This window comes from Fundulus heteroclitus, chromosome 3 (genome assembly GCF_011125445.2).
Source record: "Fundulus heteroclitus isolate FHET01 chromosome 3, MU-UCD_Fhet_4.1, whole genome shotgun sequence".
Taxonomy (NCBI): Eukaryota; Metazoa; Chordata; class Actinopteri; order Cyprinodontiformes; family Fundulidae; genus Fundulus; species Fundulus heteroclitus.
In genome coordinates, this window is record NC_046363.1 from 25,410,142 (window position 1) to 25,434,015 (window position 23,874).

The 23,874-nt window shown below is 39.4% G+C and overlaps 1 protein-coding gene across 3 annotated transcripts in view; it reads left to right on the forward strand.

Annotated features, from left to right (window-relative positions):
• efna3b (ephrin-A3b) overlaps nt 1–23,210 on the forward strand; it is a 118,476-nt gene extending 95,266 nt beyond the window's left edge. For all 3 annotated transcript variants that reach the window (XM_021318158.2, XM_012865835.3, XM_012865834.3), the window contains exons 3-6: nt 5,241–5,533; nt 10,244–10,309; nt 11,211–11,288; nt 21,342–23,210. In XM_021318158.2, the coding sequence (XP_021173833.2) occupies nt 5,241–5,533; nt 10,244–10,309; nt 11,211–11,288; nt 21,342–21,460 (556 nt within the window). In that variant the 3' untranslated portion in view covers nt 21,461–23,210. The remainder of the gene's footprint in view (nt 1–5,240; nt 5,534–10,243; nt 10,310–11,210; nt 11,289–21,341) is intronic.
• Nucleotides 23,211–23,874: the final 664 nt, after the last annotated feature.

The following is a 23,874-nucleotide window of genomic DNA, read 5'->3' on the forward strand; positions in this document are numbered from 1 at the left end:
AATCGCAGCACTAATGCTCAACACAAGGGCCAGGAAGCTACTGTTTGTTGCACGAAAATGTAGCCAAGTCTTCAACTTGCAGATGGTTGTGTTCATCATTGTCTTTCTACCTTGTTTCCATTTTAATGCCAGTGTTCATAGCGGATTTAAAAGGGGGTTCTGCTGGAGTTAGGCAGTACTTTTACTATAACACAGTCCACTTTAATTGAAAAGAAACGTTACTAGTTCGTGTGTTGTTCTGCTGTGTGTTTGTTTTCATGGAGCAGGGAGGGCAAAAACATACCGCAGGACTATTTGCAGATCCCTTCGATGCCGCCATAACCCAAAAAGTCCCCGTCTTTAATGAACAGCAGCAGAAATAAGGCATTCCTCAAAGCCCTTGCTACAAAATGGACCGATTGCGCTCCCTGTCAAAGTGTTTTATTGATGCACGTTACTCCGAGAGGCGAGGCAGATAATAGGGAGGCAGGGGGTAACTCTGTGGCATTATGTTGCCTCTGACAGATTTATATCGCCAACATGCCCTCTGTAAGTCTCCCTCTCACACCCTCTCTGATGTGATTTTTACAGTAGTGACATTGATCCGGGCCTTCTTTGATCTTGCTCTTAGCTGTTGCTATCTCTCTCTGCTCCCCAGTGGCCACACTCTGCTGCTTTTAACCCCAACTACTCCTTGTCTCATCTTATAAGTCCTCCATCCCTCCCGCCGATCCTTCCATCTCACCATCTCGCCGGAGGATCTGTTTATATATAAGTGTTTGTTAGCTCTTGGAAACCGCTGTTCAGCTCCTCTGAGGTGTGCTGTTGAGGAGACTTCTCTTTGGACTGGACTCTTATCAGCTTTAACTAGGCTGGTGGCATTTCGGGGAGAAGAAATTAGTGTGGATTTAACAGTGAAACATTGAAAGGTTTTCGCATTGTGTTAATATAGGAAACAGTTCGATGTGAAGACTTCTTTCCGCGGAGCGTTAACAGCGCGCTCGTAAAAAATTTAGCTCTGTGCGTACCTGTCCATGGATTCATGTCCGTCTTGTGGGAGCCTAGAGACAGAAATAGCTCAAGATATGATCTGGAGCTATTTAGATAGGCAAATTTTGATAAAAATGAACCTCAAAAACCTACAGACGTATAATAACTCACTACATGCAATGACCTTCGGGGGGGGGGGGGGGGGGGGGGGGAGGGAAACACTGTAAAGGGATGTGTAAATCATTACAGATCTAAAACTTAGAAAGGGTTTTGCATGTTTGTCTTATTAAAAAAAGGATAAGCTGTATATTTATTTCTACTAAACTTACAGCAAACTTAATCTCAGAGTAGCTCTCTCTTCATATGTTCACATGCTAAAAAGTGGGACTATTTAGCTGTGATGCCTTCATAGATCAGAAAATTAAAATTTTAAAATTTTGAAATAAAAAAACTAATTTCCAGCATTTGGCCGGCCAATCACAGATCAAAGATGATCTCAAGTGTACTGGTCGGTTGATTGGTGCATCACTGATTCTAAAAGCATGGGAATGAAAACTAAACATGTGGCTATAAAGTTTTGAACAAAGTGACTGAAATTATTAGATTGAAAACAAATTTTAGTCCTGAATAATTACAATATTTTTCACGTTCCTTTTTTAGCTGGCAGAGAACTGCAAGGGGGTTATGATAGTTGTAGGAAAATGTTGCAACTAACAACTAATTTAGAAAAAAAAAATCACTATAAAACAAGGTTCATACACATTATGCAGTTCAAAATTCAATACTATTCAATCAATATCAAAACATTCTGGGCACTTCACCATGAACGATTTCCCTAGTTGTATTTTACTATCTGTATGCTCTATAAACCATGAAACATGATCCATGAACTTCCAATTGCTGTTTTTTGTTCTGGTTATTTTTATTTTTTTTCTTATCTGGACTCAGTTTTAAACCTAAAACAGTACGATTTATCTGTTCTTCATTTTCAAACTGCGAGTAAAGCTTTTTGTTTCACACACATTTCTTGCTTTTCACTATGGCGTCTAAAACTGATCTGCAGGTTGTAAATGCTGTACAGTTAAAGCTTTATTTTTAAACATAACTGGAGATGCACCAACTGTTGTCTGATTCCAGAGACTCAGATTTGTTGTTACTCCGCAAAAACCTTCAGTTTGCAATTTATATCTTGTTAGTTTTCTAATAGAAAAGGACCGAGTAAGTTGGTTTAGGTTCTGGACTTGCACCATCTGCTTTCGGTCAGGACAGAGTACCTTTTTAATCGCTGTCTGTGTAGTTTGAATCCACTCGGAGCATTTTAAAAAAATATCCTTCTGCTTATAACGGCAGCAGATGTATTGTCCCGTACAGATAAGATTGCAGGTGTGATATCTTAAATGATTGTCTGAATGAATTTTCCGTACAGTTCCTACTGCCTGCACGCTCCCTGCTATCGAATCTTACTATGAAATTGCTCTTGTGTGATTTTCTTATTAGCCTTGGCATCAAACTACCCCGCTTTATGCTGCTCAAGCACTCTGATCAGAACTTTACATGACATTTCATTTACCACTTACTTCTCTTCAGATATGTGCATATATTCCCCTAAGATATTGCTGCATAAAAGATATTGTTTGCGCTGTGCAACAAAGCATGCCCACATGCACAGTGGGAATCCTGCAGCCAGCTTTTTATCTTTGGGAAGTAATTTACGTTCAGATTACTCCAGATGCCCCCAGCTGCCCTCCTCCCCCCATTATCCCTTCATCTCAGTAAACCTGCCTTGATTTGGGAGCATAAAATGCTCCAACCGCATCTTTTTTTAAAAATCTGTTAGATTCTGGCTCTCGCAGTTGTTTCTCTCAATTTGCATTAACACCTCCCTCGTGGATCCAGGCTCACTCTTGTTCTTTATTGTGTTTTTTTTTTTTTTTGTGGTTTATGCTCCCTGGAAATATGAAACGACACTTTGTTGTTCTTTTAATGATATATTTAAAAAGTAAAAGAAGTAGTAAAGGATGTAATGAGAGAAGGATAGAGGAGATGAGAGGAGAGCAGAAGGTGAGTTTCTATCCTGTTCCATTCTTTGAAGAGAGGGATGAGAAAAATGGGAGGGTTTGAGAGAAAAAAAAATACAAATCCAGGAAGGATTTTAAGTGAACTGTGAGAAGCACAGCAGAGAGAGACAGACACTGGGAACAGAGGTTCGATCTTCATTTAATAATTGAATAATAATCTCCCTGGAGACATGACCTAGAAGCGGCTAACAGGGAGAGAGGCTAAAGATTACCCTCTGCTGCCCCCTTGTGACTTTACGCTGTCACCGTTCTAACTTTTGAGTGAGTGTGCGCATCGATCATTGTTTTGTGTGTGATTTACAACTGCAACCTGTCTGTGTCACATAGATACGAGCCTGTGTATGTGATGGGGAGGGGAAAAAAAAAAAAGAGGCCTTCAGATGTCAGGAAGGAATCTATTTTACGTTGTCTAACACACACAGACACGCTCACGCACACATCCCGACGCAGTCACAGATTCAGACCTTATCTTCCTGTCAAGCGGAGCCTTTTTTTAGGGTTGGCGCTGATATATGAGCTCGGAGGCTGGAGAGGAACGTTGCCAGGACTTTGACGGCTGATGCGAGCGCAGCGTTTGCGCTCGGGTTGATGTACGAGCGCAGGGGTTAGGGGACAATGAAGCGCTGACACCGGGAGAAGAAGCTTGTGGCCCTGGGCCTTTGAGTCCGTCCGGAAGAGGAGTCTCTGTGTGCTTTAAATACAATAGCCCTGCAGGAGTGAACACACATGCACACCTGCTTTGTTTTATTAATATCTGGAGTGTCAGACTGAGACGTTCCTGCAGAAAGCATTCAAGCAATACAGTCTGATGTGTTTGCGTCATATCTTTATGGTATTTTAAGTGTCTAACATATGCGTGCAACTAAAAATTATGCAATCTGCTGAGAAAGCTCTCATAACTTTGTAGAATGCTGAAAGATACTTAATAACATGAAAAACTGCAGCTTTTCTATCAATTAAGATTCATACTCAGTTTCATATGAAAAAATTCAAAATGCTATGGCATATCAAATGTTTTATTACTTTATTATGCATAATGTGTCCAGAGCCTCCACATAGACTGAAACTGTTCAGGGATGTTTACAGTGTTGCCTTTCCTCCGAATCACAGAGGTGACGGGACAACCTTCTTCTGCTTCGTCTCCTACATGGCTTGTGTTAAACTGGAAACTTGATTTCTTATGATGTCTTTTGCTGTCAGTAGATTCTTACACTTGAGCTCTGAGCGGATGCAGCTGTTCCAGAGTTCCCATTAGCCTCTTAGATGCATCACTAATTAAAACTGTCCTTTCCTGCCTACATGGGATGCTTCTAAGGCCTGATTTAACTTATCAATTTACTATAACAATTAATATAAAAACAGTTATCCATCTTTATCCATCTGGTTCCCTCCGTTTTTCTATCTTTTTCTCTTACATAAATATTTACATATTTTTTATCAAGGTCAGTCTTGTGTAGCGACAGGGTCAAATCTGTTCATGTGGTAAGGTGTTGATTTTTGGCTGCCCGTAAGGGGCGAGGCAGGAACATTTTAGGGGTATGAATGCTTTTGTGAGAACTAAATATAATCATTTAAAAATTTCAGAATTATTTGCACATCATAAATTACATTTAACTGTTAATATGAATGGTTAATAAATCATCTAATGATTGTTAATCGTTACCCTCAGGCCGGTGCTACAGAGCGCTCTTTTTGCAAAATCCAGCTGCTTCAGAGAGATTTTCTTTCCCCTTGCTGTCTTTTTGAAGAACGCTGAACAGTCAGTGTCCAGATTGGTACCATGTATGCTTGCATTAATTCAAAAATCTCCTTCTTTATTTATAAATATATTAAAAAAAAGCTAAATAAAAATTATGCGAAAAGCCAGGAGTCAAACCCTGTACTGCCACATCGAGGACTGGAGCCTCCGTACTTTGGTCGTGTGCACTGTGCCGCTACCGGGCTTCAAAATTGTTTTTATTTTGATGTCCCTTTCTTCTATATTTATATTTTAAAGGTGTTCATTGAGAGCAAAGTGGAACAGAAGTCAAAGTCCTTGTTTGTGAGCAGAAACCTGCCTAATAAAGCTGATACTGTTTCAAAATAATGAGAAAAAAATGATGGATACACCTACAAAGTTGTGAAATAAGAAATGTAAATTGAGGTACTTAACAAAGCTCCTCACACTCGGTGTTGTTTTTTCTGTTTTCACAGTCTCCGCAGGGAGGGTTACACGATGCAGGTGAACGTCAACGACTACCTAGACATCTACTGCCCTCACTACAATGATAGCCAGCGCATGGTGGGGTCTGGAGAGCAGTACGTCCTCTACATGGTCAGCTACCGCGGTTACAGAAACTGTGACCCTCAGCTGGGCTTCAAGCGGTGGGAGTGCAACCGGCCCCACGCTCCTCACGCGCCCATCAAGTTCTCTGAGAAGTTCCAGCGCTACAGCGCCTTCTCGCTGGGCTACGAGTTCCACGTCGGCCAGGAGTACTACTACATCTGTGAGTGGAGTCGAACTAGCAACCTGCACTGTGAATATGTCGATGAAACTGATGTGCTTGGATTAACGAGGGGAAAAATAGTGAATGGCTGAAGGTTGGAACTTAAAACTGTAAACTGAGAGGAAGCAGTTGATAAACACTTCCTTTCAAAATGAAATATGTTTGTCTTATAAATGTATGTTTATTTTATAAATACTAATACTATTAGTCAGTTTATCCTCTTGAAATGCTGAACTATATTTATAAGCTTGAAACGTGCTGTAGAAAGTAATTTACTTGTATGCCAGTTTCAGGTGATTCGGGTTTATATTTAAAATAATTTAATAACAAAACCCAAAATAGCACATTTTACCTTTTGGATTAATCAGAATTTTACCAATCTTATTAATAACATTTTAATCATTAAATTAAACCATTTTTTTAGCTTAAAGCTACAGAGCTGTCTTTCTCTGCATTGTTGAAAAGCTACAAATACAGTAAAATCCTTCATGTTTTGAGACAGAGGCATCTGCACATATACTTACATTTAAAGTACTTACATCATATCGCTTTCAATTCTTTAAAAAACTGATTATAGCTCCATAACTGATAATTTTTTTTTCTTTTTTGCACATGAAAAAGTTATTTGCCCCATTTAACATGAATATCACATTTCTATTGAAAAAATAAATATGTCTATAACTTTATTTGACAGCAAAAAAAAAAAAAAAATTTAGTGTCATGTGTTAGATTGTTGAATTTAATTGTTCATTCATTTGTTGTAATGATAGCAAAGCATTTCCTTGATTTTTCCTTATAAATCATGTGGATAAAATCTATGACTGTAATTCGGGAGATCTAGGTTTGAACCCAGGTGGCATCAGGAAGGGCAGCAGGTGTAAAGCTGTTTGCAACTTGAAATAATTTTCTGTGGTGGCCCCTGAATAAGGGAGCAGCTTAAAGGACTCTCATTCAGACCAGAGGTGACTACACACTGTGTGTCAGTGGGAGCCATCGGCTTTATAATGTGGTTATAACCACATTATAACATAGGTGATATTTTAATATCACATCTTTTATTAGTGGGCCTTGACAAAAGAAAGCCAACATCTCCTAATCCCGCATGCCCAGTGATGTTTGCATTGGATCGTTTGATATTTGATAAAACAGAGCAACTTTGCTTTAATAGGTTTGTCTTCATGTTGTCTGCAGATGTCTTACTCTCTGCTGTGACAGGCTGAGTGACCATCAGAAATGCCTCAGTGGAACATGCAGTTCCCCTTCTAGAAGCAGGCTTCCCACACAGTCTTCCACAGCCAGGAAAAGTGTGGAATTTGATTTTCCAAATCTTGAAATATGGAAATAAGAAGTTTTTTGTATACGCAAGATTTATTCCGTATCCCATTATATAAACATAAAGATCTGAATTTCTAAAAATCTGCATTAATATTTAGATGAATATCGTGAGTTTTTGTTCACCTCATTGATTGTTTGCAGTTTTAGTTACCAACAAAGAACTTGCAGATAAATGCAAAAACTTGAAACGGGGCCGTTCTGCTGTTTGTTTGTTTTTTAACTATTGACCAAAGCAAGCTTTTTTTGGTTATTCTTTACAAATAAAAGAAAGGTATTCAAAGACAAAATATATTAGATTATATTAGATTTGATCTGATTTAACCCAGAGAAACAAACATTTGTGAAATAGTCCTTTTCCAGACAGCCAAATTGGAAGCTAGCTTCTTGCAGTCATAACTTCTACTCCAAAGAGTATTGTTGTCAGTGTAACCTAATAGCCTAATAGCACTAATATATGTTACGTTCCCTGATCTGGAAAAATATCAATATTTTAATGTACAAGCAATCTATAACTTTTTGGAGCCATTCTGGCCTAGAATCAGAGGAATCCAGATTGCTTGATGCCTCTCTAACTCATCGTCTCAAATGCTCTTCAAAACATAATCTTGTTTGGGAATTTGAAAGTTTCTCACCAACAGCGTCTCCAAAATCCAACATGGTTGTCATAAAACAAAGTGACAACTGACTAAAAAGACAGTTTATTTGCTGCTTAAAATGTTAGGACCTCCTTAAAGCAGTCCTACACATAAGCACGGAACAACCTTCAACTTGTTCAAAATTATAAAATATAGAAAATATATTTTATCTGCTACTCTTCCTCATTATAGTTAGCCTCATCACTGAGCACCACAATTAGCAAATGCCAGTGGTTTTCCAGTTTGCAATTGGAATATGTCGTTCACGGGTCCGACTTCCAAGCTGAATGGAACACGGTATCATTTCAGGATAACAAATTACTGATTCACATCTAATCACATCACCTTGCAGTCAAACGGCCTCACCCATTTTGTTGACTGCTCATCAAATTAACTTGCAGCACCTTGTGCCGAAATGACAACGTACGAGTAATGAACTTTGGGGCTCATCAGCAAACATTACGACAAAAGATGTCATAAACAAACTTCTGTAATGAGTGCAGCGTCTATTCAGCCCACGATGCTTAATGGAAGACGTCTCCAGAACGTTCTGCTCCGCTGGGCCACAGTAAGAAAGATGCTCAACGCTGTCACAAACAAAAAGATGCTCCGGTCTTTGTTTGGTTCTCCACTGGCCGCTGTCGGCAAAACCTCGACTTAGGTATTGCATTTTTTTGCATATTTTAAGCAGTTATTTGGTCACATTATTGAAATAAAACATTGCCAGACTGTTCAGACAGGATTAGACCTATTTTTAAGCTTAAAAAGAACATTTATGCACTCGTTTTTAGATCGTTTTAACATCAGACAGTTTAAGCTGACAGTACATGAAAGGCACCGGTGCTCTGGATGTTATTAAGAGTGGGTCTGTTTAAAGCGTCCCAGGAAGCAATGATGCCCATCAGCCAGCTATTAAACAGAAACTACGGCAGCCAAATAGAATCCCACTCCAATTAATATTATCATCCGCATGTGCAATCCTTCACTTTTTAGATTCTATTTCTAATCATGGCTTCGTATTTTATTATAGTAGACCAATACTGATACTATTGTTGTGCATTGGCACTACAGACAGATCTCATAGATGGTGGTGGTTCTTGCATGAACGGTGCCCTGGGCCATACCCTCTGTTTTCATCCACCCAACCAGTCAATATTGAGGAAATCCTTTAAATGATGGGACATAATAAAATGCACTGAAGTCCCACACAAAGCACATAAAATAATTTTCCTTCTCACTTCAGCAAGCACAAACCCCCTGCAATAGTCCAAGCAAAAAAGAAAACTTCTAATGCAACCTAATCCCTGGGTAACCACCTATATGGCCAATAACACTAGCAGCCGCTACCCCTAGAGATTGCTGACTCATCATTTGGCCTATTTCCCTGCAACTCACAGCGATCACGTATAATGCTAGCCCGAAATGCCAGTGCATTTAATGTTTTGTACTAAAGATATAAGGCAGAAAGAATCCATGCTGTTAATAACTAAATTTGATCCTACCACCTTAATCTCACCACGGAAATCCAGTCATTGGTCCAGTTAATAAACCTTTTTTTTTTTCCAACGTTCTATTCTCAGTTAACCTAGGAGATGCGTGTGCAAAATAAAAATGTATTTCTTTCCCATTCTGATGCTACATTACAAATTCAACAAGTCATGTTCACCTTGTTTAGATGCGTAGCACTAACTTGCTGGTCTTTCATTTGCTAATTCACTATTCACACTTAAAAAAAAGCCATCTTTATTTTTTTATCATTATCATTTTAGACATTGCAAGTGGTAATTTTTATTCCTGGGTGTAAATAGTTAAGACTGTGGTCAGTCTCAACGAGAGATCGACAGATACAGGATTTTTAATGCCGATGCAGATAACGATTATTTTGACATCAGTCCAGTCAATACCTGATACGTAGTGCCGATTTTTTGCACGATATTTACATTTACATGATAAAAATTACACAATGATAACAATTGTTACACAAGTCTAAAAAACTTGCACCAGCTAATATTAACAATCAGCTTTAGTCTCAATTTGAAATGTACACCAAAAAAAAAAAAACAGATCATGACATGCAGCTTTTCTCGTGTCGCAGCGAGAAAATAGCATCTTTAGTTTAGTGCAGATAAGGAACGGAAAACAACACTGACAGTCGCTGTGGCGTATGGACATTATTTTATGTAAAGGTAGATGCTTCACGCGTAGTGATTGGTAATCGTTTTCGCGTTTACATGATTCTCCATGGGAACGGACATATGCACAATGGTGGCAGCTCGCCAGCTGGAGATCAGACTTTGGCTTTTAGATAATAGATCAGCGAATGGATACGTGTACAGAAAAAAAAAACACACAAATATTAGTCTAAAATATCGTCATTATATCAGTCAACCTCTAGTCTCAACCTCTCGTGTGATATTGATTACATAAAAGTGCCCCTCCTTTGAATGGTAAGGTTTAGCATAGTTTATACCTACCTAGGGTTGTTGGGTGTTGCCAGTCTTTCATAAACTTTTGCATCGAGGTTTTGTCATAATTCACTGAATAAAGCAGTGACAAAATCTAGCTGGTTTGTATTATTGATATTATAATAAAAAAAAAAACATAATTTACATATTAAAACTCTAGAATTTGCTTTATGTTTGCTACGACTGCACGTCACGCCTGCAGCAAACAGGAGGAAGCAAAGCTGCCTCTGGTGAGCCTCAAGCTGTTGATGTGCTGTCTGTTTTGTGTTGCGCAGCCACGCCTACTCATCACCATGGACGCAGCTGCCTCAGACTACGGGTGTACGTCTGCTGCTCCACAGGTATGCCCCATGTTGCGTCTTTGTGCCTGTGCTGTCTGACGCCCGTTGCAGTGTTCTGACTTTGCTGCACATGGGTTCTTCAATTTAAAAAAAAAACACATCTAGTTCCCTCAGCGAATCACCCCCAACCACCCACACACACACATATTCTCACTCACAGTTTCTCATCTCTTTGCTCCTCATTGTCTCCTCTCGCCGTTTATCCCCCCCCACTTCCCCCATCCTACAGCGAGCAGCTTCTGCTTTGATGACCCCACCTCACCTCCGCCTCCTTCCTGTCCTCTTCCTCTCCCTTTTCCGGCTCTTTCACCCTTCCTTCATTGCTCCCTGTCAGAATTCATTAATTGCTCTGTCCGGTCAGTGGGTGGCTATGTATACGTACTGGTATGCTCCCTCTCCCTCTGCTGCTACCTCTCAGTCCCTCTGAGCCGCTCACACATGCGGCCGCACACTCTCACGCTTGTGTACACACAGTCTTTGATCCCCGGCCTGTCCGGTCCTTTTAACTTCCACAGCCCTGTAGTATTAACCTCTCCTCCCTCCTTCAACGCTGCGACTCTCTTTCTTCTCGCACACTGGCCCTCTTCAGGTTTGATCTGCCGTCCCTCACAGCCCCACTTCTCTCTTCCCCATCTCTTTGTCGACAGCGCTGCTGATGTTACGGCTTGTCAGTCTGGTCTGCTCTGGGCTTTTTTAACCTCTGCACCCCTTGTCTTGCCACTCTCTTGCATGTTCCCCCTCAAGATGTCAGCGTTGATGTAATTAAAATCCTTTAGGCTGGAACAGCGCTTTTAAAGCCGAGCTCTCTGGTCAGCTGTGATTTAGGTTCACCCAGTTTCTTCTGTTCTCCCTCTCTCTTTCACTCTTTCTCTCTCTTTTTCTCTCTCTCTCTCTCTCTAAGCATCTGATGTGGATGATGAACCAGAGCCTACAGAACCAGACTACACGCTGAGGCCAGGCCTAAAAATCGATGATATTGGTAAGTGTTTTGCACATCTTCAAGCATACCAATGAAAGAAAATTAGAGCAAAATTTAACAGATCTATACAATAATATTTGTGTTAAGTCATGCAAAGTGTAAATAAAGATAATTCAATTAGAGTGAAACTTACATGTACGTACCATTGGTATTTCGAGAAGTATAAATACTAGCAAGCGAGGTTAATACATAAATAAAGGGAATTAGCATTAAAGCCTGCACCATCATGCAGATCATGGAGCAGACATAAAGAGGTCCTCCCAGACCACGTGGGGCTCAGAGGTTTCCTGGGATAGCAATAAGTCGGTCACTGATACGAGACATCGGAGTGACCGTGCAGATTTGACGAGGGTTGAAATGTGTCGTTTTCCCAGTTCACATTCCTCCCGTTTAACTTCACAAGCACCAGCTGGCTTGGCAAACTGCTGATCCTGCTAGGCGACTGCATGAATATTTCGTTTCACACCTCTTCTGCAGATTTCCAGAAGATTAGCGAAGAACACAGAGTTTCGTGATGATTCGTCGCAGAAAAAGCAGAAAAATAAGTCATTCAGAAAAAAGAAACTGCCTCGGATTTCATGTAGTTACCTGCTGAGTCATTAAAACGCCTCCCGCTTGACCTGATTTAGCTTGAACTGGTATTTATTGATAAAAAAAAAAAGAAAGCAAACACAAAATTGACTGTTTTCTGGTTGCAAACGTTGAACAACCGCAATTAATAAGTGTTCGATACGCTTTGGAAACATGGGTAACGAGGCTGACTGTTTCTGTTATGGCAACAGAGCATCAACTGAAACCCAACATGCACACCAAGCCCAAATATTACACAACCAGGGTGTACATAACTAATGTAGCTCATAAAACATGTTGCACTGTTGCCGTGTTTGTGTGCACATCTGCATTTGTGCAAAAATCGAGTTTGTTCTAATAGCCGTCATGAGAAAACTCCCGACTGGCTGCAGCAAATAGCTCTAGGTCATCCAGGTTTGTTGAAATTCCTCTCAGTCTCTGTTTGTCCTCCCATCATTTTTCAATAATTTTTTTTCCCTCCATCTTTTTTTCCCCACTCCTTTTTGCCCTCTAATTCCCATCTTACATTTTTCCCCCCTGGAGCACATGTAGCAGTGCAGTGAGGAAGAAAGTCACCTAAAATCGGTTTATTCACCTTCTGATGTGTGAAATTGAGTTTTTTCCTCTTTTAATATACCTTTTTTTAAATAGATGCTGTCACATTTATAAAAACTGTTTTTTATTTATTTTTATAAGCAAGTAATATGTTGTAGGGAGGCATATTCTGCTTGCAACAGAGTAAATATTTCCACGATGCATTTGATGACAGTTGTTTCCATGGGTTGGTATACTACACAAAACAGTTTTGAAAATCGTGATAAAACAATAATCCAGCACACAGGTTTTCTTTTATTGTAACTTTTTTTCTAATCCAAATACAGTCACAATTATACATACAGGCTGAAATATATACATGGGAAAAAGGTTTTCAACAACTTTTAGAGAAACTACAGGAATTGTGTAGCCATTAACAACCTTCTGGTGTAATTCTGGCCAAATATTTGATCACGTTTTATCAGAAATTGTAAAGCCGGTTGTTTCCTGACCTGGTTTTTCTATATAGTCTTTAGATTTTCATAGGATTCAGGTTAGAGCCATTCAGGAAGCTTAATGTTCGCCTGGTTTATCTACTTCAGGATCAGCATGAATCGTCATTCAAAACTACATAGTTTTGGTGTGTGTAGGGCTGGGCAATATTATCGAGATTTTTAAAATATCAAGATTTTTTAAAAGACATAAGATGATATCATATTGTTTATATCGAGATGGTCCATGTTGCGTTATAATTATACTTCTATGTATTCTGGTAGGGAATTTTTTTTCAGCTGTTTCTCATATCTATCTAAAGCTGTTTGTTAAAATTGTGCCTGTGAGACATTTGGGATAAAGCTTTGATTTTGAGAAGCCTTTTTTATAATTACTTTATGAAAACAAATACTTCTCCAGATGTATATCGGCATTCAGCCTAAAAATATCAAGATATTATTTTTGGTCCATATTGCTTAGCTCTACGTGTGGAGGATTATTTTCCTGCTGTTACAGTCAATCGTTTCCAAGTATTGAGAAGTTGACTGTGGAGGTTCTTCCTTATTCTATAAATTTAAGGCAACAGACCAGAACCACTGGAAGTGAAACAGTCCCACGCCATGATACTACCATCACCATGCTTGACGGTGTTCTTCGGTTTAAAAGCCTAACCCTTAAACATATTTCACTCAGTCCAATATTTAATTTCCCCAAATGTTTGTTTTTCTCTTTAAATATTGCAAACAGTCTTGGGCCTGAACTTCTGACACAGTAGCTGAGCGCATTTCAACCATGTTTTTATACTGGTTATTCTCACCTGAAATGTTTTGCTCCTCATTAAATAAACAGCGCGGCTTGCATCAGACAGAGTTATGAATTCAGCTGGGAGTTTTGAAATGAACTGTAAACAGACATGTAGTTGTTATCTGCACTCCATCCCTGACTGATCTTTAGATTCATCACATCGCAAATGGTGTTCAGGCAGCCCTAAGTGGAAATCTGTCTGAACTTCCCGGGATGATGCAGGCACACGCTGTAAGCTTCCCTTCTCTTTCCCCTCCTTCTCTGCTCATAGTTTATTTCCTGGGCGCTGCCCCCGTTAATCAGTGTCCACAGCTCCCTCCTGGATACGCCATGCGGTGTTAGATTTCGTTTAGATTTTATTTACAACGCAGATGGAAAGGAGCTCTCAGCTCCGTGTCCAGCCGCGTGATTACGGATGGATTTCTGTGGGAGGATGCTCACTTACCCGCTGCGTTGGCGAAGGTTACTGCATCCGATGAGCGTGCCCGGCCATCAGAGGGGCGAAATCTGAAGCTTTCTCTTTAATGGCGTTTACTTTGGCAATTACAGCTTCTCTGCGCAATTTGCGTGTTTGGGGATCTTTGTGGGCAGCGTCAGGTTATATATCCGTGTCAGAAATCAAGCTTACTCGTTTTTTTTCCCAGTGAGATGTCCCTCTGCGTATGAGAGAGAGAGCAGTTGCTGTAATACTAGGGTGTAGAGAGGTGACATCAACTTAAGCTGTCTTTAGCATCTTGTTTTCCACTAATAGAGCAGTTAGCATTACTAATGTGGACACCAGTTTCTGTGTTTTTTTTCTGTGTGCCTTAATGGACAACACATATCAGCTGCGTCAGACAATAAACAAATTAAAAATGATCATATTGTGATTATATATGACCGTGTTCTTTCAGCAGCCTCTACAGTTTCCATTAGCTCTGAATATCTTAGAGCAGGGGGTCAGCAACCTTTTAAAAACTGAGAACTACATCAGTACCATGACACACGAAGGGCTACCTGTGCTGACCCTTTGAACTACAAGAATCTAAGCTCACCTTAACTTTCTGTAATATAAATATATGTTTTTAATGCTTTGGTCCTTTTATATCTATTCAAACACATGTCTGTTTGCCTCTTTACTGATTTAACAAAATATCCCCAAGGTGGGTATGAATTGATGTCCTGTAGTGTACGACTTAATTTTGTCTCTCAAAAAGTTTTGCTGTGAAACAAGTGGCCAAGAAGTGGATTGACCTGTTCCTGTCAAAGTGTTGCTCTCTGTTCTAGCTGCCTGAATGAACGGCCTACATTGAAATACTGTGTCCTTTTAAATGGCGCGCCACACCTTCTGTTGTTCTCCTGACATTTATTTCACAAAGGCACACAATGTTCCTTTTTTATTATTATTATGTCTCTGATAAATACGATCTCATGAATTTGTTGTTTTAAGTATTTGTTTCAGTCCTGACGCTCATTCTTTCCCTCCACTTGACCAGTATCCTGATTTATTTATTTATATATATATATATATTTGCATGAACATATACAAAGACTCTGTTCTATTTAAGTACATAATTATAGTTTCAAACAGCTGCCCAGAAAAAAAGCTTTGCCATTTTACTATGGCATTACAACTCATTCAAAATCGCTTCTCTTTCTTATTCGGACATCAATTTATTATTCAGAACTTGTCTCACTCTGTCTTGGACATGAACTGAAATCACATGAAAATATGTTATTGAAGTTTGGAAGAGTTTTAAAGGGTTTAACAGAATTAGACTTTCTTTATTAGGACTCTTTGTAAACTCAAACTCATATTTCTATCTAGTGTGCCTGAATATATTCATGCACAGGACTCTTCAGCCTGGCTTATGTTTGCATTTAGAAATGTAAAAAGTTTGCACCTATGTGTCCTTGATCAGAGACCTTAACTTTTATCATCTTTAAAAAGACAATGCGTTGTCTTTATATTGATGTGCAGGGTGTTGTTCTAAAAGTGTGGATATTAGCCAGTCAGGCAGCATCTCATTAAAGATGCTCTGAGGTGCCTTTCAGCTTTATTTGTATTTATATCTGTAACTCAATAACTGCGACCGATGCTGGTTTATAGACTTCTCTTTATAAGGTCATTTTTAACTCCTCCTTGAGGGGAACCATCTGTTTCGTGGCTGCACAGTAATTGATCAACACGACATACTGTATATCCCTTAATATAAACTTGCACACAGCGGTGAAACATGTTTTTTTATCTTTGTATGAACACTATTTTAATGGTGGAGTTAAAAAAAAAAAAAAACTGAAGCACAGTGTTGTTATAACTGCCATTTCACAGAGGAATTGAATGAGATGCTGAATTTCACTGCTGTGTCACCGGGACCTCACTGTTCCTGTCTCAGGTATATATCTGAACCCTAAAAACAAAATATTTTCCTGAAACCAGGGGTCGTTTCTTAAAATATCACAAATTTACAGCGCTTACACCTAAATACATCAATAAAATCAGCTTCCTGTAGTGAAATTATTAATTAGGTGAACTACAGACTTCTGCTTTCAGCCACTGTTGAGCCCTGTTAAGGATTAGAGAACAAACTTGTCAGAACAGTGTTGTCCCAATAAAATAAAAAACTCGATTGAAAGAAACACACTTCTAATGTAGCTGTAATGTTCCTTCAGAGCATGCATCTCAATTCAATTCAATTCAATTCAATTTTATTTATATAGCGCCAATTCATGAAACATGTCATCTCAAGGCACTTTACAAAGTTAAGTTCAATCATATTATACAGATTGGGTCAGATTATACAGATTGGTCAAAAGTGTTCCTATATAAGAAAACCAGTTGACTTCAATTATTATTAATCTGTGGATTATTGCAAACCTCTTATGATGTATGAGTTTTACTTGATTTCATTTAGAAAACGCTGTGAAATGGTCACAACATATGGCCGCAGAACATAAGCCTGTAAACCCAATCGTTCTCTCGTCTTGATTCAAAAGAGAGATGACACAGAAGTCTGTGCAAGGGAGATTCATTAAAATGTTGTCACAGTTAGACATTCCCTTAAGGTTTGGAGTGGCTTTAGCTAAGATATAAAGAATAATCGCTGTCACAGAATCATTGGTTATAGCTTTGTTACTAAAACCCACAGTTTTTTATTTTCCCCACTGAAAATGCAGACAACTAGCGGCCTGCATTTGACTCTAATGTACACAATTTGATCACCAGATAAGCCTGGCTGCTACAGGGTACTTTTATATTATTATTATTATCGTTGTGTGTTAGGTAAATACCTTGGAGTTCTTTTTTCCACTATCAAATAACTTCAATATTTTGTCTGATATTACCCTTATATTCAACTCTTGGTGTTTTCCTTTAGAGCTAACTTTAGATTAGACAGTTTGCTTTTCTTGTATTCTTTTTTTTTTCTTTTCTGAATCATTAATAATTGTGTGTCTTTGCCACTCTCACACATTAATTTCCCCATTGTGGGACATTAAAGAAATTCTTATTCTTATTATACCAGGAAGAACTCGTCCACATTAGTTCAACAGCTCATACAGGCCATGCATATTCCACGTGGGCACCCTTGCTTCACAGTCACAGAAATTACAACTCAAAGATTGCAGCAATGACCCTATAATAACATTTGTCAATCTCACATTACATTGCTCTGTCTGCACTGTGAAGAGGATCTCAAATTTCATGCCAGAGGCATAAAACTGCAATAGCTTTATTTCCTTGTTGATTAATTTGGCTTGTTATTATATAACCACTTGGTGGAAGCAAAAAACATTGAAACTGAATTCTTAGACATTCTGTTGATCCTTAAAAAATAGGAATAAATGAATAAAATTATATTATAACTTTACAGCAGAGGTAACACACCCTGTCCTGATATCCCTTTGGATTCCTCACCATTATCCCATTACACGTTGCTGAACAAATGCTTGAAAGTGGTTTCAGGAATTAATTTATAAAGGAATTCCTCTCAGGTGCTTCATTTGTAACACATGTGACACAAGCATGCATAGCAGTAAGACAGCAGTTTAGGATTGAAAAAAATCTGCCAAAACATTAATCAGCAAACCCCAAAGAAAAGAAAACCTGATCTACTCATCTTTAGCAAAATAACATAGTGGAAAAAAAAACATTTAAAGACGGCATAATATTATTGAATTTAATATATTTAGCTTCTCAAGGAGTGCTTGTTGGGACATCCATGCAAATTACACTGTTCTTCAATGTGAAAATTCACATTTTTGCTAATGACTATTTGAACACTTTTAACTTTGTTTTCTGTGAATGTTTGTCCAATACCTTCATGCATTTCCACAACATATTTTACCTCATCCTGTAATCTGACTGCTTCCTGTCTTTTTGACATGAGCATCGAATAACTTGCACGTTAAAATTTGCTAATGATTATTTGGATATTTCTCAACCTCTCCGTGAGTGTCTTGTCTGATACATTCATGCAATTGCACATGTATTTACGTCATTCTGTAAAGTGACTGCTATCTGTCTTTTTTGGCTCGAACATTTAAATCTTATCAGATGCTAAGGACTATTTGCGCGCTTTTAGCTTCTCAGGAAGGGTTGTCAATGCATTCAACTATTTGACCACCATGTCTTGTTTGTGTCTGTGTTTTATGTGTGAATTTTGAGCCAGTGTCTCGCTACTATTTTCATTATGGTGACATAATGACAATAAAAGATTCTGGATTCTGGACGAGCCTGTGGTGACATTGGACAGTCACTTACATTTAGCCTTTGACTTTACCGAGCATGCATTTAGTGAGAATGAAAAAAAACTATCCTGTGACAGAAAGAAACCAGATTAATGCACACGCTGATTCACTTTAAAAAAACATCTGAATAATCAATCTCTAGTGGTGTGACTCTGTCAATTGTAAGGCAGCTACTTTCTACTCGTTGTTGACAAAGCTAAAGCTCTACAGGTGTACTCAACGATGTTTACATCAACGGTACTGTGGCATAGCGTGACACAAAGTCATGAACGTCCCACAAACGGTGTCCGCCATCAATTATTTGTTACCTGTGACAGACAACAGACAATAGGTGCGTGTGTGTGAATGCAACGAGGCGTAGAGCCAGATTTTAGAACCAGTTGTGCCAGATCCTCTCCAGTCTGCTCATTGTGTATTTAAAGCCACATTCCTCTGTCAGTCAGCGGCAAAGAAACACAGAGAGCTAACAGAGTGTCCTGACCCCCCCCTGAGCCGCACGGTCGGGCAAAGCGTTTAACCTGGGGGCCACCGCTGCATAGACCTCATTAGACTGGCCAGCAGTGCATACCAGAAGAGGCTGGCTCTAAAGCCAGGTGTCAGCCAGCCATTACTCTGCTGTTTGACTCATAGGGCGCCTGGAAATATTCTGGAGCTGGATACAGCGCCAGGTGGAGAACACCGAGAACATCACCACTTTATTTCCTTGTCACTGGGCCGCAAACAGAATGGCTAATCAGCCTCAGCTGACTTTTGTACAGACGGAAAAATTGTGCTTCTGTCTCGTCTCCGAGTCCATTAATCAAGTGACTGTAGAGTGTGTCTTTGGCTGAACGTGTCTCGGAGGTGCAGGCGTGCAGCGAGCTGTCTGCCTTCGTTTTTTTCTGCTTCGTCTTCTTTTTGTTCATTGATTAGACATCAACACTTGATGTCTAGTCCTGAACAAAAGACTGCAAACTATTTTTAGATCACTACCAGGTGTAGGTGCCTGGAGCTGGAGCAGCCTTACAGCACCTACAGTGTATCTCTGGCTGAAGGTTTGTATTAGAAATGTGTCTATATTAAGACAATAAAGCTCTGTGATAACAACTGCAATTTCATATAAGGCTAATTTAATATTTTAATTCACTTTTTGGCTGAGTCATTTTCTGCGCAAGCAAGTGTTTTGCTTATCTGCAATTTTCATCCCCATTTTTATACCATGGTTTTTGCCATTTTGCCCCATTTTACTTCCATCGGGTACCAATAAACAAACCATTTTGCACCCATTTACTTATCCTCCTGCATATCAGCCTAATTATCCTGGTAGTTAAATAGTTGATGTAATTGTAGATTGTTTTCTGAAGCTTTTATATTATACCATGCTTACGTGAGATCAAACAAAACACATAGAACCAAATTTCCTCTATAGTCTATAAGTAGTATAAGTAGATTATAGAAAAGTATTTTAAATCATTGCTTGGGAAAGCTGGTGTAAAATCTCACCAAAGGAGGCATGCGTTATTCCGAGCTTTAAGGAAAATGGCAACACTAAAATCAACATCACGGTGTTTCCGCGAGGTCCAGACATTTTTGTGCTTGGTGGTGAGACGGTGGATGTCGCTTACAAACCAGGTCGTTTTGGACCGCCTTGTTATGCCTGCACTATTCAACTTAGGGTGGAACTCCTCTGTAATGGAAAATTACTCATGTCGAGTCAAGTAGAGCCGTTTTGAGTTGCTGTGCAGGTACTAATGGAAAAGGATTAAATCTTCTTCAGTTCATTGTTTATAGCCATATTTTTTTGATAATGGTGTGTTAATGGTATTATCTTGTTCAAATGTTAATATTTTAAAACTGTTGGCTGATTTTAAAACCTGTAAGACCCCACACATGTTGATAAAAAGCACATATAACAGGTTTGCTCATACAGTTTGTTGTGTTCGGCAAACACACCACACTCGAACAGATTTCGCTCAGTAACATTCAGAAGTCAGATGGGCGATCAAACGTGAGGCCAGAGCAAATAAACATGAACAATAGCGATAGTTTTGGTTGGACCAATTTTAACGGAAAACAAAACAGAAAAAATAAAAGGCATTGGTTAATGGAGTGGAGACAACGCAAACAGGGCTCTACGTTTGCTGCACCGTGATATAGAGGTGAGTTGTTGTTGGGGGGGGGGGGGGGGGGGTTCTCCTGGTTTATTTCACCTCTCTTTCCGATTGGCTGCACGCTAGGATATCGGGCCAAGACGATCCAACAGGTTGAATAATCCTGATTTGAGTTGGGAGCGGTCCCGACGTGCTTCCTAGTAGACCAGATCAATCTTAACACACCACACACACAGCAGGAATATCTCTTAAGATTATTTTAAGGTCATCCAGATTATCGGGGTGGCTCTTAAGATTGTTGAAAGGGGAAGATCAGGGCATGATTATCTTGCCGTGTGAACCCGGCATAACTTAAGACTATTTCCGTATCACTGACATATTTCTATTTGTGCACTGGTTTGGATAAAAACTGTTTAATGTCAAAATCTTATTCTTAGTTCTAAAATACACATAACAAAAAGGTAAAATAAAGTAATTGGTGGTGGGATAAGGTGTTTGAAATAGGGCTGGGTGATATGGACCAAAAATAGGCTGAATGCTGTTATATATTTATGTCGATATGTTTTTCTTTTCATAAAGTAATTATAAAAAGGCATCTCTGAATTAAAGCTTCATGTCTCACAGGCGCATTTTTTAACAGCTGTAGATATATATGAGAAATGGCTTGAAAACAACCTATTGAAACTCAAAAAAATCCTATTTATAACGTAACATAGACCGTCTCGATATAAACGATATAGTCTCATCTTACGTCTCTTTTAAAATTATCTCGATGTTTTTTAAAATCTCGATTTATTGCCCAGCATACGTAATTTTTCTGTTCTTCGTTTCCCAGATGAATTCAACCCCTTTGTTCCAAAACTGGAGAAGAGCGTCAGTGGAAGCAGTCCATCCAGGGACCGACTTCTCCTCACCATGACGATGCTCTTCCTCGCTGCCCTCTTCGTCTCCTAGCAGCAGGTGTCCCGACAGCGGCGCCGTAAATGTTGGGGAGGATGTTCACTGTTTGGCGCGCGGGAGAGTTGGGTCAGAAGGAAGAGGAGCATACAGGAGCAGGAGGGAAGAGAGCCAGGGTTTTGTTTTTAATATACTTTTTTCAAGCATCAACGTGCAAATCAGTTCGTTTGTACAGTTGTTTTTTTTTGAGCGAATGCCAAAAGACCTGGAGGGACTCGGTGACACGGGCCGAACTGTTAAGTTGCGCTAAACCCCGGCCTGTTCTCGCAGGCACGGGTGTCGTTGACCGTGTTTTGTTACCGTATGCCTCTGCTTGCCTGTGTGTCTGAGCAGGCCGCAGGGTGAGCTTGTTGGATCACGCTCACCCCTCAAAGCATTTATACAACGAGAGAGACGAGGCTAAAACCTCCACTCGAAAGAAAAAAAAATGTCCAACCGACCCGTTACAAATGATTTGAAGACTTTTTGGATCTGATAGTCTAGAATAACACTTTCTTAGGGCTAGTTGCCATCGTTTTCCTGCACCAAGGCTGAACAGAATAGATTTCAAGCTGAACTGAACTGATATTGCCTTTTCTTTTCTCGGTCTTGATGCTGGGAGCTTGTGCTAGTCCACAAAAGGGGAAAAAAAAAATTAAGAACCCAGATAATGATGTGTGCTGGAGACTAGACAGAGTAGCTAATTGTTTATACACTTACCCAGAAAGTAACACCACTGGGCTCAAGATGCAAGTGCTTCATCAGCCATCTAAACTGTGTCATCCTATGTTTTATGTCTGATCAATCCATAGAGGGGAGAAAGGGGTAAATACAGAGCATTTAAAATGAAAAAAAATCTTTTACTGTTGCAATTTTTGTGGGGGGAGAAAAAAAGAATTTAAATGTGCCATTTACAGAAACTGCAAGGGTTGTTTGATGTTTTAAGTTTCCAAGTTCTATATATATTTTTGTCCCACCCGTCCGTTAAAGTACTCGGTTATTCCTCTGGCATCTTTGAGGTTAACAAAGCACACGATGGAGACGGAGCGGCCACTCAGCAATACCAACCCCTCCTCACAACAGACTGCTCAGAAGAGAGGAAGAGGAGCGCGGAAGAAGGACATTCCTTCGCACATCCACGAGCATCTGCAAATAAGGTCCCCGCTGGTCCAAGAGTCCGTCCTGTTCTCTGTAAACCTTTACGTCGAATGCCACATGTGGACTTTTTTATTTTTTCTGAGTGTGTCTGAGTGAAAAAAAATATTTGCTTGGCAGTGAAAAGAAGTATTCTAAATGGCAATGATCATTTATCCACATACTGTTATGTTAAAAGCAAATAGCAGAGAAAAAAAAACAACAAGTTATGGAATCAAACCAAGTGCTTTGGTGGGCGAGATACAGCAAATCAAATACATAATTTAGTGGCTTCAGAATAGCATTTAAATAGCTACTAGCACCTTATTCACCGTGGTTCCCCGTCCCTGATGGTCTCCCGTCAGGAAGGGGCTCACAGTAGTATCCGATAACACTGATGGAGTCGAGGATTATACTGTTGATTGAAAAAGATGAGGATTATGATGGACTGCGAGCTGATGGCTGGCCCAAAAGGTCAATCAGCAGCTCACCCACCGGCACATGAGACATTCAAGTACTCGTGTAAATGTCACAGCAGACGTAGAATGGAATATACAAAGTCTTGAAACCTACAGAAGTTAAATGTGATGTAAGAATTATTATAAACTTGAAGATCTTTTTTCTTTTTCTTCGATTTTCTGTGATTCCTTTTTTTTTTTTTTGTATTCTTTTTCTGGTTGATTTATGGGATACAGTTGTAACCAGATATTAGCACTCTATAAAAAGACACATGTCCATTTATTTTCTCACTGACATTAGATCAGACTAAGGTTTTCCTGTTTTAGATCACTTAGGACCAGCAAAATGATTTCTATTTGCTGGATACCTGAATAATGAGAGGGAATGAGATTATATTAAAGCATTTCTAAAACATATTTATGTTTGTCTGAACCTTACACACCTTAAAATATTTGGTAAAATTGCCTTTTAAACTTTATGACGTGGGTAAACCATGTTGGGACTCGTTCTACAAGCTTCTCAAACTAATTAGCTGGAGGTTTTGGAAGTAATGCCGCCCTCCTGTCTTAGTGGCCAGTAAGCCAATGTTGGCAGCGGTCTCTATGGATGATGATACCACCTTATTAGCTTAAGCCTGTATCATCTCAGGTATTGTTTTTCTGGGGTTATTTAGCAAATTTTGCAGTGAAACATGTTCCTCTGTGGGACACCACCCATGTCCTTTCTGGATAGTATGATAGCAGGACATTCCCATGGTGTTTAAACTTGCTCTAAACAGATGATGTTTGCACTTTTAGACATCTGGAACTTGTATCCATTAGCTTTAACCGGATGGGTGG